Here is a 19606-nt window from a genome sequence, read left to right on the forward strand (position 1 = left end):
AGCCCCAGGAGAAGCCGCGGGGGGCTGTGGGAAATTGAACCAGGAGCTGGGGAATTGAACTGGGAGCTGGGGGAAAGCCCTTATTTCCCCAGCTCCTGATCATTCCCCCCAGCTCCCCAATCATTCCCTCCTGCCCCTGTCCTGGGGCTGCCAGCACTGCCTGCCTTGCCGCAGCGTGGGGGCAGCTGGGGGAGCAGCCGGACGAGCCACAGCTTGAGCCGGCAGTCCCAGAAGCCACAAGGGCTGAGGTGAATGATTGAGGAGTTGGAAGAATGATTGGGGAGCTGTGAGGAATGATCAGGGGCTGGGGAAATGAACAGGGGCTCCCCCCCAGCTCCTGTTTTGATTCTCTAGTTCCCGGTTCGATCCCCCAGTTCCTTGATGATTCCCCCCAGCACCCACAGCTTCTCCTGGGGCTGCCAGAACTGCCTGCCTTGCCCTGGCAAGGGAGCAGCCAGTGGAGCAGCCGGCCCAGCCACAGCTTCTCCTGGGGCTGTTGGCTCAAACCAGGACTAGTCCAGCTGCTTTCACCAGCACTGCCAGCCTGTATAGTCTACAACCGGATAAGATTCAGTGCCAAATATCTTTGGATTTGGCTGAATCGAATTGGAACATTGATTCAAATCACCAAATTGAATCACTGTCTCTCTGAATTGCCAAATCCGAATCAAATACTTCCCACTTTGTACAGGCCTAGTAATTGGCTATTTTTGTCCTCAATAGATTTGCAGTGTGTGTTCATTCTGGTACACAGTTGTTGTTTGATTTGTCCTACATATTTTCCATCATGGCGTTTCATGCACTGGATGACATACATTCCATTTCTGGAGGTGCAGGTGTAAGATCCAGGAATGGTGCTGGTTCCGTTGTGGGATGTGGTTATTTTGGGAATGTTGGAGATGTGTTGGCAGGTTTTGCATTTCCTGTCATGGCATGGTCTGGATCTATTCAGTATGTAAGAAGTTTGCTTCTGGTGATGATGTTGGTAAGGTTCAGTGCTTGTTTGAAAGCTAGGATGGGTGGTTCTGGAAAGATCTCTTTAAGAACTGGATCTTCTTCTAGTATAGGTTGCAACTGTTTGAGGATTTTCTATATAGACTCCAGGGAAGGATAGTATGTCATAACTAATGGTGTGCAATTCATGGGAAGAATATATATATATATATTTTTTTTTTTTTTAATTTTTCATGTTGTATCTGGGTGGCTCTTTTAAAAGTGTGATCTCTCTCTCTGGAGGAGTGTTCTCTTTGAGTGAAAGCTGCCTCACACCTACTGTCTCCTATTTCCTCTGATCCTCACTGCTATGCATTTGTATTTTCACATACCTGCATTTTGGCTTCTATTCTACCCAGGAGAGCACACAAAACACCAGTACACTCTCCCTATGCCTGAAGAAGTATGTTTGTGTCCAAAAGCTTGCAAAAAACAATTTGTCCAAATATTTAATTGGTCTAATAAAAGATATCACATTTACCTGAAGAATCTTGCCTGCCTATGGCTTTATACCAACATGACTACAACCAACAACACAGTAACAGTGGGTGAAACTTATCATCCCTTAGCAGCTTTTCAGTATCGGTTCATGTGTTCTCTACTCATGATAAGTGATTGCTCAATCAGGGGAATGTTTTAGCCCTGTTTAAATGATGGGTAAGCATCTTGACAGTAGCAGTAATAGTGCAGTTAGAGTAGACAGAGGAGATGGTCACTATGGAACAACTGTGGTATGGTAAAATTCTGCTTCCTGTTGACTATATAGGCTAAGTACAGACATCTGGAGGCATTTCCCAGCTCCCCCCTCCCTCACACCATGCCACAAGAGCAGCATCTGGGAACTTTTTTTAAGTCCCCAAATCAACTAACTGTCCCCTGCCCCCCTGTTTTCAGCGCCCCCTCCCTCCCCCTCCATGCTCAATAGTATGTATGTCCCCTTCCCTCCCCTGCCCACTGCTGCTGTTCCTAGCTGCTCCAGGGACAGGGGAATGCCAGACCCACTCCTGCCCCATTCCAGCTATGATGCACAGGAAGCTGGGCCCAGCAGCATCAGTGTGTGGCTTTCCCCTTCCTGAGCCTGCTCCTGGGCTGGCAGGGAATAGGGACAGGGAGGAGGAACCTGCCTGCACTGCTGCTGCTGTCCCCTTATGAGCCCAGCTGGAGTGGGGTAAGAGCAGCTCTGGAGCATTCCCCACCACTGGGGTGGCCAGAGACAGCAGGGAGTGTGGTAGCAGTGGGCAGGGTGGGGGAGTGAATTAGAGGGGTGGGGACATGCCACTGAGCATGGAAGGCAAGTGAAGCATGGAATATTACCTGCTTGGAGGACTTTAAAAAATCCCTGGCTGCTGCTCCTGTGCCATAGTCTGAAAGGGGAATGTCACTGTACCACTCCACCCCATCTAGATCTACCCCTATAAGTAGCATAGCAACTAGGAAAAGTTTGGGAACAGCTGGTTTAGTCATTCTTATATTTATAATGTGCCACATTCATAGGCCCCCTCCAGACATTATCACATGATTAACATATTAACTGTAACATTTTACAAGTTCAAGCAATTTAGCTTGTGATAAAAATGGTGAACCAGCCACAAAGGTGTTATTTGTTAAATGTGGAACACCCTGGTGGTTGGTTTGTATCATGCTTTAATAAAAATGTGTGGCATGTTAGTTTAAAGCATGCATGAGCAGACCTTGGATTTGGGATCCACTTCCTTGTGCCAACTTCCCATGCACCCTTTAAACTTGTCAGCATGCAGTGAACTCTGAACTGGTTCTCCAGTCTGGGGCTGCATATGTGCTCTTTAAATTTACAGGCACACAGGGAGCATCTCCCTGATCCCAGGTTCCCCATGGGCCAGCAGATGTGGGATGGATGTGAGGAGTTTTATCCTGGTTCCCAACAGTCACATGTCCTGCCATGCCCAACCTTGAACATCTGGGATAAAATTCCTTAGATCCCATGATAAAATTAACACATGGAGGGGCTTTAGTTCCCAGAATCTTTAAGGGACTTTTTATAGCAACCCAAAACCCAATCTTTCAGTCCTTGCTTGGGCAAAACTCCCACTGGCTTCAGGAATGACTTCCAATAAATGCAATTCTGAGGCACGTGTATTGAAGATATTATAATTTAACAAGATATTTATCTAGTATAACCTATGAAAGAAGCACCTCTACATATTAGCATTCCAGACTGAGTAGTTCAGATCACTGGCTTATATACTAATGAAAGTTTGAACAAAACCCTTCAGCTAATCAGAAATAGTCACTAAAAGACAGCTCTGTCTACCTTCTAAAAACACTGTATTCTATGATTGGTTGAAACAGCATTTGTTCTCCAAGCCAGTCAGAATACAGCTTTTCAATAATGGCACACTGAGCAACTGTCACTGCTTCAGAGCATCCATCAGGCAAAATGACAGCATCTGCATCATTAATCATTTCATATAATAGATATAAAGAGAGCACTGTCACATGATAAATGTCTCCCACTTTGAAAATAAACGTCTACTTTGCCTTGGCATTTATCAAGCAGAAGTTATGCAGTGGCAACATTCTATTCCATTGACATTATCTCAAAGGCCCCACATGGAAAATTCTGAAATTGCCTCTTTTGTATTTTTTTTTTTTGGTTGCAGAACCATATTCATCCTTGCTAATAAAAAAGAATGAGCAACGTGACATACAGAAAATGAAAATTAATTCCTTGCCAGTTTTATCCTTACTCAAATAGAGTTATTTGATAGTTCTCTTTTTAGAAACCAAGCATTGGCCATTCTAACTTGAAGACGTAGTTATTTTTTTAAAATAACTTTTGTTTAGATCTACATGCCAGCATAATACAGTGGCCAACATTTGCAAACAGGTGCCTAACTTTTAGCCACCTATTACTGGATTTAGATGTCTGACAGTATCATCTTTATTTTGATGTGTGGCAAGCATCTTTGATATGCTTGTAAATTGCTAGATGCACATGTTTGGGGGACAGGGGCTGTAAAAATTATTAAATTAAAATTAAATGGCAGGGTGAAAATATTTCAACATTCCTTGAAATAAGTAAGGGAGGTCTGGTGTTTTTATGCCTACTTTACAACTTCCTTTCCATTTCCCCAAAAGTAAACATCCTAAGACAGTGACTCACAACCATGGTGCTGTAGAACCCCAAGATCTTTTTAAGGGTGCTGCGAGGTGATGCTTAATGTTAGCACTGTTAGGTGTGCAAAAACCTACACATGATTCACAAAGATAAAGCCAAAAATTTCAAATAGGAATCCATTCAGATAGGGAAACATTCTAACCTGTTGTGGTTTTTCTGGGTTCTTTCCAACAGCAGAATTGTTCTCTTATTCTTCTATAGTAAAATGACAACTGAAAGCTAAGAGCTGGGATTTTTCAAGCAATGCCTTGAATCTAACCAGAGGTGCCTTGAGTTTTAATAGGTTGAAAACCACTGTCCTAAGACACTAGCTGTATTTAGAGTCCTAAATATGCATCATTTGTCCTCACTTACTTGTGTTTTTTCATCCAGTTGCATTTTTGTATTATTAATTTTATTTTGTGTTGGAGCCATTTTTTTCTGGTTTTCATTTTGTATTTGTAAAGGAAAACTGGTAGATGCTTGCAAACAACTTTCAATTTGCTCCTTCAGATTAGATACTTTATCCTGTAAAGAAATAATTCTAAACAAAGAACATAACTTGTATCTGTTACCAATGAAAATATATAAGACTTTTATATTTGACACATGTATGTCGTTATAGTTGTTTCTATTAATAATTAAACTAACAAGGGTCAGGATTTTTTTTTCCAATTTTTTCGGGTAGTTTCTTTAATTTCAAGTTTCATCCTGTATTTTGCACAACTGAAATTCTGAATGCAGTGGAAATAGGGGATGTGAAGCAATGCAGTACAAGGTCCTATGCAACTTACAAGAGGAACGGGAAGAGGTGATATTTTGAAAATAATTTGTAATTCCTTTTGCACAGCATATTCCATTGTTATTCTGCTGTCTTTTTGCTAGGTTGTGCATGCATGATCATAGACTAAAATGTACTAATTAAATTTAACTTTGTGATAATCTGGATTGGATTTAAAAGAATACCAGAAATGTTATTTTGGCTTGTGTAATAAAACTACGAAGTTCCTGGGCTTTACAGAGCAGGTGATACTCTCTTCCTCTGGAACAGTTTTCCTCCAGTGCTTGATTTAATCAAATTCAATCTCTCAGACAATGGTGCTTCCATCATTTTCCCTGAACAACTATCCACAGCCTGATAAATTAATAGTTTCCTGATATTCAGCCTAATATCTATATGTATATATATTTTTTACTTTATTTCATCTTGTTAATCTGAGCTATTGTCCCTTGTAGAACCCAAAATAACAGACCACCCTTTTTAGTATTTATAGCTCTTAAATACTGATGAATGGTTGCTATATTTCCCTAGCAGTCACCTGGCCCAGCCACAAATTATATACTGTACACATTACACACACACAATATAGCATGCAGTAACAGGACAAGGTCTGTGATTAATCACCTTGTCAGTGGAATCCACAAGTGGCCTGAAAATACATTGGCTGAATTGAAAGTCCTGATGTTGATGACCTTAACTTGCTTTGTATTATAAGCATAGAGCAGCAAAACCTGTGAAAAAAAGGAAATGTGTAACCTATAATGTAGTAGTGGTAAAGACATTTAATTATTTATTTATACAATTTGTGTGACTATTCATGTGCGTAAGTTAAATCGATGCAAGTAAATTAAGTCTAAGTGACTGTAGAATTGAGGCCTTTGGGCAGCACTGGTTTCTTTTCATTACTTTTCCATAGAATCCATTCTATTGTAGGTGCTACCAGGTACATAAGTAAATAATTCCTGTGGTTTTGGAAAGTAATCATGCTACATAATGACTCCTTCCTCCTGGTTCCACAGTTACATTCTGACCCCATTCAAATTCCAAAGTTTACAGAGTCCAAGTATTAGAAGCCACATGACATGTACAGACATCCGGTCCATGGTATAATACAATCAAAGCATATCAAAAGAAGTGAGGGTACATACAGACATTCAGGGAGGTTAGGGGGCAGTTAAATCAAGTTTAAAATGGCCACCTAATCTAAGGCAAACTGGGATAGGGGGACTAGGAACAGTCAGCATGGATTCACCAAGAGCAAGTCATGCCTGACCAATCTGATTGCCTTCTGTGATGTGGTGACTGGCTTTGTGGATGCAGGGAGACTGATGGATGTGGTGTACCTTGATTTTAGCAAGGCTTTTGATACAGTCTCCCACAGCATTCTTGCAGGCAAGCTAAGGAAGTATGGGCTGGATGAATGGACTCTAAGGTGGACAGAAAACTGGCTGGAGCAACAGGCTCAGAGTGTAGTAATCAATGGCTTGATGTCTAGTTGGCAGCTGGTATCAAGTGGAGTGCCCCAGGGGTTGGTCCTGAGGCTGGTTTTGTTTAATGTCTTCATCAATGACCTGGAAGATGGCATAGAGTGTACCTTCAGCAAGTTTGCAGATGACACCAAGCTGGGGGGAGTGGTAGATACACTGGAGGGTAGGGATAGGATTCAGAGTGACCTAGACAAATTGGAGGATTGGGCCAAAAGAAATCTCAAGAGGTTCAACAGGGACAAGTGCAAACTCCTGCACTTAGGACAGAACAAGGCCATGCACCAGTACAGGTTGGGGGCTGACTGGCTGGGCAGCAGCTCTGCAGAAAAGGACCTGGGGGTTACAGTGGACAATAAACTGAATACAAGCCAACAGCCTTCCCTCGTGGCAAAGAAGGCTAACGGCATACTGGGCTGAATTGGTTGGTGTGTTGCCAGTAGGTCAAAGAAAGTAATTATTCCCCTTTATTCAGCACTGGTAATGCCACATCTGGAGTACTGTGTTCAGTTTTGGGCCCCCACTACAAAAAGGATGCAGACAAATTGGAGAGAGTCCAGCAGAGGGTGACAAAATGGTGAGGAGACTGGGGCACATGACTTATGAGGACAGACTGGAAGAACTGGGCTTATTTAGTCTAGAGAAAAGGAGACTGAGAGGAGACTTAATAGTAGTCTTCAAGTACCCAAAGGGCACTTTAACTAAAGTTTGTTTGATGAACTTTAGTTAAAGTGCCTCCACTGCCATTTTTCAGTGCAAGGACACTGATACACATGACGCTCCAGGCTCTTGACTTAGAGTGGCTCTTGGAGCTGTTCTAATTAAAGATCCCTCCTCACCCCCCCAACTCTCGGAACACATGTACGAACACCCTCAGAGAGCAATCTTTGCTTCAGTGGTTGCAAAGCTATTTCCCAGCAGTAAATGAACATTTTTGTTGAAGGTATAAGAAATGCTGAGAAATAGGGATCAGGCACTGTTATGTACTACATATGTAATTTCTGAAGTAGCATTGGTTATTGAAGTTGAATACACTTCATTTTTTTTAAAAGAAAAACAATTCTAATATAACTCCTCTTTCATTTAACAATACCATCATTTCCTTTTCGTTTGAAGATTTCTCCAGAAATGGAAGGTACCACTGAATGCAAAGCTCCTTGTTTGGCGCATTAGTTGCCTTGATGTTTGTTGTACTCTCTTTGTCTATATCTGTGCTAAAGGAAACGGTGGATGATATTCTCACTATTGGCACTTTTTGTGGAGTTCCATCAGCTTCCACAGACATCTGAAAAAAATGAAACAAGAATGAGGATTTATAACTTATAATTTTTCCACCCAACATAAAATGTACTAAGCTAGAAGTTAATTGCACTCAACCTACATTGTTTTAAGTGCTACTGTCACTTCTGTTCCTCATATACTTATTAAGAAGTTCACATTCATTTTGCTCAACAGAGCTTTCTTAAAGTTCATATGTTGAGACATTTCCTATCATGAATAAACTAAAGAGTATTTGAAATTGAAATAAATCATTAAGACCCATGGGCTTCTTTAAATGCAATGGGAGGGAAGCCGTAATATGCACTGAGCTGCAGTACACTAAATACTGAGCATTAGATGGTCCACCAGAGCCATGTCCACACAGACAGCTGGCTCTTGTTGCAATCTGAATAACTTCTTCCTAATGGTGAGGACTTTCCGGGCAGTTACCCCTGCTCCCTTATTCTGGGGCTGGATCTGTTACATAGTGGCGTGTGTTTTTTCCCTCTGGCACATTCTGGGATACAAAGTAGAAGCCGGCTGAGACCAACAGGAATTATAGGTCTTGGGCTCAGACATTAAAAAGTGCCTTAATTCCTTTTATTGAACAATGATGCCAAGATTTTTCTGGCCAGCCAAAGTCATTTTCAAACTATTCCTGGCCAGTATGAACAAAACAGTGATAAAGGTCATCTTGCATGTGTGGCAGCTTGAGGTGAATTTAATATCTTATGCTGGGTGGCTGTGGCTATGCAAGTCAGCTGCTAGATTACTAAAACACCATTTAGTAGCAGGGTCAACAGCAGCGAGAGGATAAGGAAGAGGAGAACATTAACCAACTCCTTGTGGAAAAGCCTTTCTTGAATCACTTTCACTCAGTATGACACTATCCAGTCATGAAACAAGCACTGACTGTCAGAAGAGGATTTGCTGAAGGGCTAAAATGACTAGCAGTGGCTTCAGAATTTGAAGATGGCAAGGGCTCTCTTGGAGAGCTATGCAGAACTCAACCCAGAGGTGCATAACCATATGAGAACTCCCTTAGGCATTCCGAAGTGTGTGGCTATCATCATCTGAAAATTCACCATGCCTAAGTGGTATGATTCAGTATAAGCAGATTAACTATTGGGACTGCTGGGATGGAGATGTGCACTGCTCCTAAAAATATATTGTTGGCATGGATAATAAGGCTTGCCAGTGCTCAGCAGGTTATAAATGGCTTTCACACATGGGGCTATCAAATTGTACCAGGGCAACTGAGGAGAGCCACGTTCTCCTTCATTGCTTCTTGTGTCCGGACTCTAATTTCAGAAAAAGAAACAAGTGCTTCTCCATTATGATCCAAGTTCTGGTTCACCATTGTGGTAGTTTTATCAACATTAAAGAAGAGTGGCCTGGAAAGGTTTGGGATGCAAGACTCTTCAGGAACTCAAACCTCTTGCATTTAATTTAAAAAAGATAGAAATGCTATCACTATGAATATTAATGATGTTGATTAATGGTGTTATTAAAATTAACAAGCAGGATTAACAAATAGGATTGTTTTTTGTTCAGTTCTTTGGCAAACAATCTTGTTTTCTTTTCAATTTTGAGATGTTTTCAAGGCCTCTTTTCAGTAATAGCACAAAGATGGCACACCACTTGCTCTTTCTGTGCCTTGGAACCTTTATATGTTGTCCTGGGAAGTCAGGGTGTTTCAGGTTGGCTAAAGGGTCTGATGATCTTCTGTTGCTTTTCATAGCATGTCAATGAGTTGATAGGTAGGGCTGTCAGAGATGATGGTGGGATGGGCTGATTGTCTATTTGTAGAAGCAAGTTAGACGTTAAATGACCTCTACTACAGGTAGTCCTTATAATAAAGAATAAAATCATCAGTTACATGGACAAATATGACATGCTGCGGAAGGTGGCTCTTTTCCAGGTCTTGCTGAACCTCTGTCTCTTTCAAGCAGGTAAACAGATCCAGGATTTCTGCATAGCTCCACAGGCATGATATACTGTTTGTGTAAAGTAATTTTAGCTATAGTACACGTCTGTGATTCCAGAAGCATGTAACTGCAAATGGCCCAAGTCGGACTGTGAATAAGCATTTAAACCTCTGGCCAACACTAAGGTCACCCTCTGAGCAGTAGAGGGTAAACAGATCAACAGACCAGTCAGTCCTTATGGAATGCGAAGTAGTGAGAGATAGCAGATGAAGAACTGTCAACTTAGTGTAAAGTACAGATGCACACATGAGAACACAAGTCCGAACTAACCTAGCATACAGTAAACTCAACAGACTTTCAAAAAGAATAGATTATGCATTATCTTGCTAGTTAGTATTCACTAAGAATTGTTTTGTGTGGATACATGCTATTTCAATTCACATATATTAAGCTTAGTGTTAGCTATGCCATCCCCAGTATAGAAATCATGTTCTTCTAGGGTCCCTCTTGCTAAAAAATAATATTTGACATGCCAGTCATATGGAAATTTAGTGTTGAGACAGTAAACCAATTTCCTTAAAGGTTAATAAGTACAGTAGTGAATTTACTGCTAGACTAATGCTGCATATAATATTTAACTGCTTTACCTTTGCACTGGTTGCAGACTTGGAGATGACACTTTTTCACAAGTAAAATAATTTAATTAGGGCAATTTGCCGCTCAGTCTTCAATTTTAGTAGGTTCCTCCCATAATAGGCTGAGGGACCAGCAAGAAAACCACTCCCTGATCAAACATCATTTATGAATCAAAGCGACTTTTTAATTGTAAAGTACCGGTACTTGATTTAAAAGAGTGCAAAAGCACTTTGTTCAAGGATTATGTAGATCCATAATTGGAAGGCCAAACAGTGAAGTCTTTCAGAATGCTAAAGCTGATTGGAAATGTTACCACCTCTGGCACTTTAACAATGGGGAAAGCCTTTGGAATTTTAACATTTTTAATCCCAAGAAGTAGAATTCCGTCAGTATTTATACATAGCAAGAATTTTTTAAGATATCTCTCTGTATTGAACACAAGTTTCTCAGTCTCACTTTATGAGGCCAAATCCTTGCCTAAACACAACAGAATGGAAGTGCAGATAAAAGGGAAAAGGATACCAAAGTTATGCATGGTAGGAGTGTGATACGTCTGACACAAAGATACTCAAGCAGTGGACCAGGCCGTGAAGAGGGTCTGGCTCTAGTCAGTGCATCCATGCCCACACAAATCCTGTTTGCCAAAAATCACAGGCAATTTTGACTTCTATATCTATACAATTTTGCAATACCTAGAGTCCAGGCTATACAGCATGTACAGCTTAATTATGGACCTATAACACTTTATAAACCTTTTATAATGTGTAGTTTTACTGTATCACACAGGGCTGCTTGGCCTATTTTGTTTTTAACTGTACTGCATCTTCTCTTCTTGTTTACATCCCATTAAACTTCTCTAAGAAATGACACCAGAGCTCCTCCTGTCAAACTGACGTATTGGATGACATACATTAATATTTATCTACTCAACTTTCTCAAAATGCTGCAAACAACAAACTACTGTGTCTTTTAAATACTTCTAGTTCTATACACCGTCACTAAGCGAAATAAATTGTGAGCATGAAAAATGCAGTAGTGGGCATAATTTTAATTATAGTCTTTTTTAAAATTTTAATGCAATTTGTCTGTATTCTTTGTTCAATAAAGCTGAAAAACCTTCAACAGATAAAAAAAAAGTTACACAGATATACATAAGTGAAGACATCCTGTACATAACAATGCTCCTTTCAAAAAGTTGCCAACCTATTTGTACTTTAAAAAAAAAAAAAGGTATGGGTATCCAATTACAGGAGTAATTTTTAAAAAATAACTCATACAGTCTAGCAAATGATTAAAGCTTCTAAAAATGTTGTTATAAAAATCAATGAAGCTTAGAGTTGATAAAAAAAAAAATCAAAAAGCTTTATGCTTGTTAGCTGTCTACAATAGTGACGCTAACACATGATTATGCTGCTTGCACCTGTCATGAACATGACAGTGATCTCTAGAGCTTATTATTCTAAGATAGTGTAATACTAATTATATCAAAAGAAGAGCCGACAGAGTGAAATAATTTTTGATATACGATGGCTGTTATAAATGTCACATACCATATATTTACAATTTATTCAGTGGCACAGTTAGCATTTTGTTGGGAACTGAGTAATGATGTGCTGTCCAACACTGTAAGAAAGTTCACCAACTCTAGAAGAGCTATATTCACAGAAGCAGTTTAAATAAGAAGGATAAGACAACACCTTCTTCCAGGCATTTAAGAATACACTGAACATGGGTAGTAAAAATAACCCATAAAGAATTACCTGTCATTTAGTGTTATAATGATAATTGTTATTCGTGTTCAGGTGAGCAATGGGATGGGACTACTGGGAGGAAAATGATGTTTAATTTTATATTGAGCCTTCAAGAACTGTAAAATTCCACAGGCATGTTACTATTATTATAGACCCTGCACTGACAAGTGTTCAAGCTTGCTATGGGTGGTATGAGTACACAGCTTTATTTATATTTGAGGTCCAGAGTGGATTAAGTACCATGTTTGTTTGCAGTCTTCAGGCTAAAAAGATTGACTGTAAAACCACCAACTCAGCTAAACTAATAAATATATCGGCAATTGTAACATATCTTTTAAAGGATGCTATGAAGGATTTTTAGATAAAAATATATACTACCTTTAATTCTTTTTTCTTTGAAAAACATGTTTCAGAATATTATTTGCCATATACCCAAGTCCAACAGGATAGGAAGTTTGTATGTTTTAATAACGTACTTGCATTTTATGGCATTTTGCTGCATGAGGTTTTGACAAAAGGATAAGGCAGAAGTACTGGTCTTACCAAATAATATGGGCAATTTTTTAATCACATTTTTCCATTAAGACATAATCCTATATAACTACTGCTCTTTTTCACCACTCAGTAAATAATGTGCATTCATTGTAAATCATTCTGGGGCAGTGTTGACTCCTAATCATCACTTAAATCCCTACACTACATATACAGTCTTTAAGTGCTGCGCAGGCCTTGTGAATTTCACCCTTATAGAAGAACTTGTAAGAAATAGCATACCAGAGTGCCCACAGATCTGAATTATTAGGACAGGAAAGTGCTACATCTGTTTCATGGAACTACATATTTAAAAATTACCTTTACAGGATCAGCCAAACTAACAACTGGTTTTTCCAAACACCGCAGCTCTTTTGGAAAATCATCAAGACAACATGTTGAATATAAAGGTAAGTGTTTTTTGAGGAAAAGATGCATTTCTGTCAAGCGCAGAACAATTCCTGTATCAAACACAGAGGTGAAGAATGCATCTCTTGCAGGTAATGATCCAGGTCCTGATTCAGAGACAGATTTGGGAAAATAGAGTCTTTATTTACTTGTCATTTGTCACTTAGAAATATAAAGCTTTCTATCACTGCTTCATATGTATATAAACCAAAAAATATGTAATCCATTATTTAAAGATATTTGAATACAAATGTGTAAAAATACTCAGAGCCATGCTTGTATTATTTTCAGACCACATGTGAGGTTCTTGACAAGTCCCTCCTCCATTAGTGCACTCAGAACAAGTGCAAGGGTATCTCAGCCTGGCACTGTGTTGCTGCCATACAAACATAATGCAATGACCATATGCAGCTCATCAGCCCAAGCTTATTGCACAAGCACGGTGCCCTACTGATGCAACTTCAGTTCTGGATCTAGCATGATTGTAGCCCCAGTAATAGTGTAGCCTGTGTAGTTGCATTGGGCACATCACCCAAATTGCAGCTTCATGAGTATACCTTTCAAAAATGTATACTTAATTATTATTGTATTATATAATAGAGTATTAGTGTCTGAGGTCCACTAAAGGACCAGATCACTGTTGCACTGGTACAAACATAACCAAAGTACCATAATGGCCTTTCAGTTCCGTGACAGCATACAGCGCTTATCTTCCCTTCAGTGCTACAACAATAAAATAATCAACAACTAAAGAGGCATTTAAGAGCTGCTCAATGGGAAGAAGAATCCACCCCAAGGAGTTAGGTAGGGGCACAGACCGAGACAACAGTTGGGGATAACGAAGACCAACACTGGAGTCTGGGAGGTTATATCTCATCTGACCTTGAATATCAAATCACTACTGATGCCTCCATAATTACAAATAGTTTTAGTGTCTAACATGACTATGTAAATAGTCATAAGAATTCAAATTTCAAAAGCCACTTTTAGTAGCAAGGCTAATATGCGGTAACACAAAAAAGAATCACAACATGGCAAAGCCTGATTCCATGTTCATTTACAGTGGCTTGAAACTGACATATATCCACTGACTTCAGTGAAATCCTCCAAGCTTCTAGAAATAAGAAAAATGGACCATCTCATACCAAATGCAGGGCTTGTGCTGTTCAGTTGTTTTAAGTAATTATGGTAGCGAACTAAATGGACCCATGTTATAATTGGTTTGCTCTGCCTGCCTGTGGAGGCACCGCATTGTGTTGCTTCATTTTCTGTTTGATCCTTTTCACGTTGCATGTTTTCTTCTCTTTTTACGGAAGAGGCCAGAAGGTTTTTATAGACAACGTCATAGCCATCTGCAAATTCAAAAACAATTAAACCTAACTACAACCATCTTACTCAACCAAAAGTCTGCAAATTTATAAACTAAGAAGCCTGTCTCAAAATAAATAAATTACAATGCACACATGAAAGGGACTTTTGCATTATAATAGCTATTTCTGAATCTTAGACTGGAATTGGTTATCTATATGGGAAAATGTCACCTGTGACCCCAGCAGTATAGGTTTCAAGGGGAAAGGCAGCAAAGCCATTTCCAACATTGACTTAACACTCTGAAGAAAAATATTCTAACATCAAGGAACAGATTCTGTCTGGTCCTTGTGAATTCAGGCAGGGGAAGGGGTAGAATGGATGGAATGGAGCTCTGAGCTGGGGGTTGCCCAGCCTGCACTGGAGGGCAGGTGGGGGGATTGGAGCCCTCACTTGGGCAAACCCAACCCCAGAGCTCCATCCCATCCTTTCTACCCTCTCTCATTGTGCAGACAGCACCAGAGCTGAGGGGATTTAGGGGGCTAGGGGAGAGAGGCTGCAGACATGCAGCTCCTCCTAGATCGGCTCCAAAGTGGAGCTCAATCCCTCACCCCCCCAGCCTAACAGGGAACATCTGTTGGGTTGGGGCAAGGTTTGCTCTAACTCATGGCACTTTCTGTAAAGCACCATGAGTTACAGTGGGAAGCTGTGTGTCTGTCAGCACCCAAAGGTTTAGGGGAGCCACCCTATTCTGTGCCAGCACAAAAACCAGGGGAATGGGCTATATTCAGTAAAGGAGTAATAGGAAATGGAATGCCTCTGCAGCTGAAAAATGTCTACTGCAAGCAGGCTTCCCATTTTTCCCTGGAGCAGTGTGACTCTCTGCCTTAGGCTGTACTTAACAGACACAAACCAATCCTAAACCTTAAGGATAGATGCTGTCCTGTTCTGTATGCCATGAAGTACATCAACTTGATAAGGATTAAGACTAAAACACCCTTAACTCAGCATGTCTACACATACTTATTAATATGCAGCAATAAACTCACGAACTCCCAGGTGTGGAAGCTAATTAGTCTACATCTCGTGTAGACATGCCCGCTGTGTCTCAAAATTATTAAGCATGATGCCATCCAAATGCGGGTTACTATTTGTTGATATGCTTTTAATTTAATCTTACAATTTTATGTTCTGTAATTTATATAGTACATTTTTATTAATCTCTTTACCTTATCTTTCATAGTTTGACCAAGCATATTTGAAGATCCTATTTATCTACAAATGTATTTAATTTATTTTCTCTTTTCTCATTCCAAAGGGGCCAATTTCTATACTTCTTGATCTAATGAAGCTACCATTGGCCTTTATAGCACGTTTTCACTGTCCAAGGGGTTGTTCCAAGACTTGTTGCAATATATTTGCTGCTCAGTGCCTTACTATGTTTTCTGTTAACAGTTTCCCTCTCTGGAAAGCTCTGTCATTCCCCATAAGATTTTTCCATTTTGATATTTTTAGCTAAACTTCTATTATCTTGGTTCCTTCTTTTCTGGGGCCCTGATCCTGCAGCTGAAGGCACATAGGCAGATTACTGGACATGCATGAAATCCTGAAGTCAGTAGCCCTAAAGGGACCCAGCACTCCACCTGTTTGGTCAGAAGCAAGATAAGATCCTGACTTTTCATTCTCATTGGGCAGTATATTTTTTTGCAGTTCTTTATAAAAATATATCTTTAATAATTCTAACTCCATTTTCTTTTAAAATTTGATTAACCATTTGTTTCAGTTAAATAAAGCCTGGTATCATTCTGGTCTTTATGATGCACTGCTCATCAAATTAGATTAGCCAGCCCTGAAAAGTCATAAGCACATTGGAATCTTTAATAAAGTCCCAGATTACTTGTACAAATTAAACATATCTAACACTTCTTATCTAAATGATCCTGAAAGATCTCTTCCTACAAAACTCAAATAAAATGGACAGGAGTTCTGCCTGTAGTGTGCTTGCAAGACCAGTCTCCTTACTTATTGTTTCAATCCTGAACATTTGACTAACAACTGCTGAAGAGTCTCTGGCAAGCTCCTGACAGCTCCTTTGCCAACCTCAATAAGAAAGTAACTGGTTGCCAACTGACAATTCAGATGGCAGCATCTGTACTCAGAAGGGAGTGGGTCAGAATGATCAGAAGGAGGATGGGCCTGTGCTCTGCTGCCATGGAGGCTAAACCATTAAAAACTTTAAGAGCTGGCTTCACCAGTCTTGAGATAACAAACTGGGACCCAGGAGTGAGAAAATCATGCACAGGTGGTACCTTTAGAGAAGTTATTACCAACACAAAGTCCTCAGATAGCACTGAAGTGTTTGTAATCCACACTGTGGAACACTGGAGACTGTGCAGTGAATTATACCCTAGTATTTTTTAGCATAATGGGGATCCTTGCAGCTGCAGATCTGGAAGCATATCTGAACTATTCTTGATTTTAGCAACACAGTTTTACTTTCTATTTCAAAAAGATATTTATTTCTGTAGAATTCCTGAGAGTTGGCAGATAAAACTATGAAAGATGGCCCTCCTAATTCTACTGAGAGAAAATGATTCCTTGTCAGCTGTGACCCAGTTTTTGTTAGACCTCACCACTACAACGTCTGTCAACCTGTTTTAGTATTAATTCTTAATGGTAATCTCCCAGACAAAAGTTTACATAAATTATCTGCGCATACAGAAAAATATGTAATGCCTCCATTACTCCTATTTTCATTTTTAAGGTCTTTTTACTGTCAATTGTAAACACAGAATGTATTTAAAATGTTCAGATTGCACATAAGTGCAAATGTAACCATTTCCTTCATTAGTGCCTCCTAAGACAGTACTTTGCATGTTGTGTTGATTGTTTTAATTTCAATTCTCTCTCTAATATTTTGGCTTAGTATTTCCTTTGTGCATCTTCCATTCTCCTTGGCATTCCCTCTCTAAACCGTCAGAACAAGCACCTGCAACACTTGCTAAAAGAAAAATGATCAGCAATTATAACCAAATGGAAGTGGTGCCAGATAATCAGATTAATGGAAGACAGTAGCATGCAGCACATGTTTTTTATAAACCAATTATTATACATCTCTTCACCACTGGTACAGCAAACAGTCATTGCTCCACTTCACCAGCCTCTATTACACAAAATAATTCAATCTATGTCATTCACTGGTATAACTGAAATTAGGTCATTGGAACAGAATTTTATCAAACATCAAGGTTTCCTGCTTTAAAACATCCCTGTTTTGCCTTTGTATTCCTCAGCATCTGGAAAAAAACATGACTCTACAATATCTTATTTCAAAAGTCTTTTCTTAAATTTAAAAAAATGCCATTTTATCATTTTTAATGAACCTTGTTGTTTGTAAAATAATTTTAGAGGTTGGGAAAAAAAACACTCCTATTGCTTTATCCCATATGATTTAGCAAACACAGGTGTTTTTAAACTTTATTTCTCAAGTGGAACTTGACTGTGAAAGGTTTGCTTGTATATTTCACCATTAGATTGATCCTAAGATCAGCAGTTACATGAGAACGATTCTATCCTGCCTAAACTGGAGGCTTGGACTAACTGACCATCTGCAGTTCTTCCCAGCATGAGTTTTCTATGATTCTAAGAAACAACCAATATAAAATCAAGACACATGATTTTTATGTAAGACTATGCCAAAAATTTACTAGACATGTATACATTTGTCTGGCCTCAAAACATAATGGTGGCTTTCTAACATATTGACCTCCAGGTAATGGGTCAGATTCTATTCCACATATTAACGGACTTAGGGCGTGTGTGACTAGGGACCCAGTGAACAGGGACTGCCAACAGGGGAGCAGTTTTCAAGCAGTTGCTGGAGGCAAGAGGAGGGAAGAAAGAGGAGGAGAGAAGCCAGGCCAGGCACCACATCCTGTCCAAGAAAGGTAAGTGATCCAGCTGCCTGCACCTTTGGTTTAGCTGACTGTTTGTTTGTTTGTTTGGGGGGGGGGTGTGATCTGAGAAGCTGGGAGCGAGTGCTAACTGCTGAGTAACTGTTGATTGTTGTGGGATTGCTGCCTGGGCCTGAGTCAGCCCCCAGGCCCAGAAGGGTATGAAAGGAAACTCTCCAGATGATCAGGGAGTCAGCAAACAAGAACTGCCAACAGGAGAGCAGTTTGCAGGCAGTTCACAGGCCAGTTCATGGGTAGGAGTACACATTGTGTAGGAGTACATGGGAGCTTCTGATAGAGACTTCAGGTAAGTGAATGAAGAGGGAGGCTACTATGGGGGTGGTGACACGGAGTGCAGCCAGGGACCCTGCCCTGCTGCTGCCTTTGGCCCGGAGCTCCTGTGAAGCCTCCACCCAGACAGGCCCCTTGGATGGTCAGCAGTGCCCTGGCTCCCTGTCTGTGGGAGCTGCCTGGCAGGACCTCTGAGGCCTGGGGGTAACGTGGGGGCCTGGGGTTCCCTGACCTGTCCCACATGTGCCTGGACTAAGGCCCTGGAGGGGCATGTGAGGAAACTCCAAGCAGAGATAAGTAGGCTGTGGGGGACGAGATTGATGGATACTTTCATTCTCTGCAGGACCAGACACCTAACACAGAGACATCACGGGAGAGTCCCAGGACAGCTGAATGGAGGATGGTTGCCTCCAGAGCTAGACAGCATGCGGCTGTGATTGCTTCCCCAATGCAACTGGGGAACAGATACAAAGCCCTGGCAGCACTGTAGGATGATGCAGCAGAGGAAGCTGCAGGGGAAGACACGTCTGCAACAAACACCAGGCAGGCTGAGCGAGAACCAAGCAACTGGAGGAAGACACACCAGGTCATCGTGGTGGGCGACTTCCTCCAGAGAGGCACAGAGGGGCCTATCTGTTGACTGGATCCCACAGCACAGGAGCCAAGATCCAGGACATCACTGCAAGGATTCCCAACCTCATCCAACCCTCTGACTACTATCCCATGGTCCTCATCCATGTGGGCATGAATGATGCGGCCAGTAATCCAGACTATGTCATGAGTGACTACAGGGCTCTGGGGGCCAGGTTTAGGAAGTTGGGGGCACAGGTGGTCTTCTCGTCCATCATTCCAGTCAGCGGTCGCTGTCAGCATCAGGATACCTGCATCAGGGAAGTCAACCTGAGGCTCTGGAGTTGGTTCCATCATGTGGGTTTTGGATTCTACAACCACAATCTGCACTTCTATGAGACAGGGCATCCTGGGACAAGATGGTCCTCATCTCTCTTCTAATGGTTAAAGTCCGTTCTCTTACACGTTGGCTGATCTCCGAAGGGCTTTAAACTGGGTTCATCAGGGGATGGGGAAGCAGAGGATAAGGAGAACCTAGGATCAGCCCAGGTAAGGACTAAGGTAAGCACTAAGGGG

General features: G+C 40.8%; 1 protein-coding gene across 1 annotated transcript in view; it reads right to left on the bottom strand.

Moving 5' to 3' along the window:
- CFAP54 (cilia and flagella associated protein 54) overlaps positions 1–19606 on the bottom strand; it is a 231349-nt gene that overhangs the window by 9784 nt on the left and 201959 nt on the right. The window contains exons 63-67 of the mRNA XM_025213430.1: positions 14054–14260; positions 12822–13015; positions 7488–7679; positions 5535–5641; positions 4505–4673 (exon numbers count right to left, since the gene is read on the bottom strand). Of these exons, the coding sequence (XP_025069215.1) occupies positions 4505–4673; positions 5535–5641; positions 7488–7679; positions 12822–13015; positions 14054–14260 (869 nt within the window). The remainder of the gene's footprint in view (positions 1–4504; positions 4674–5534; positions 5642–7487; positions 7680–12821; positions 13016–14053; positions 14261–19606) is intronic.

Source organism: Alligator sinensis, unplaced genomic scaffold (assembly GCF_000455745.1).
Source record: "Alligator sinensis unplaced genomic scaffold, ASM45574v1 scaffold154_2, whole genome shotgun sequence".
NCBI classification, from domain to species: Eukaryota; Metazoa; Chordata; order Crocodylia; family Alligatoridae; genus Alligator; species Alligator sinensis.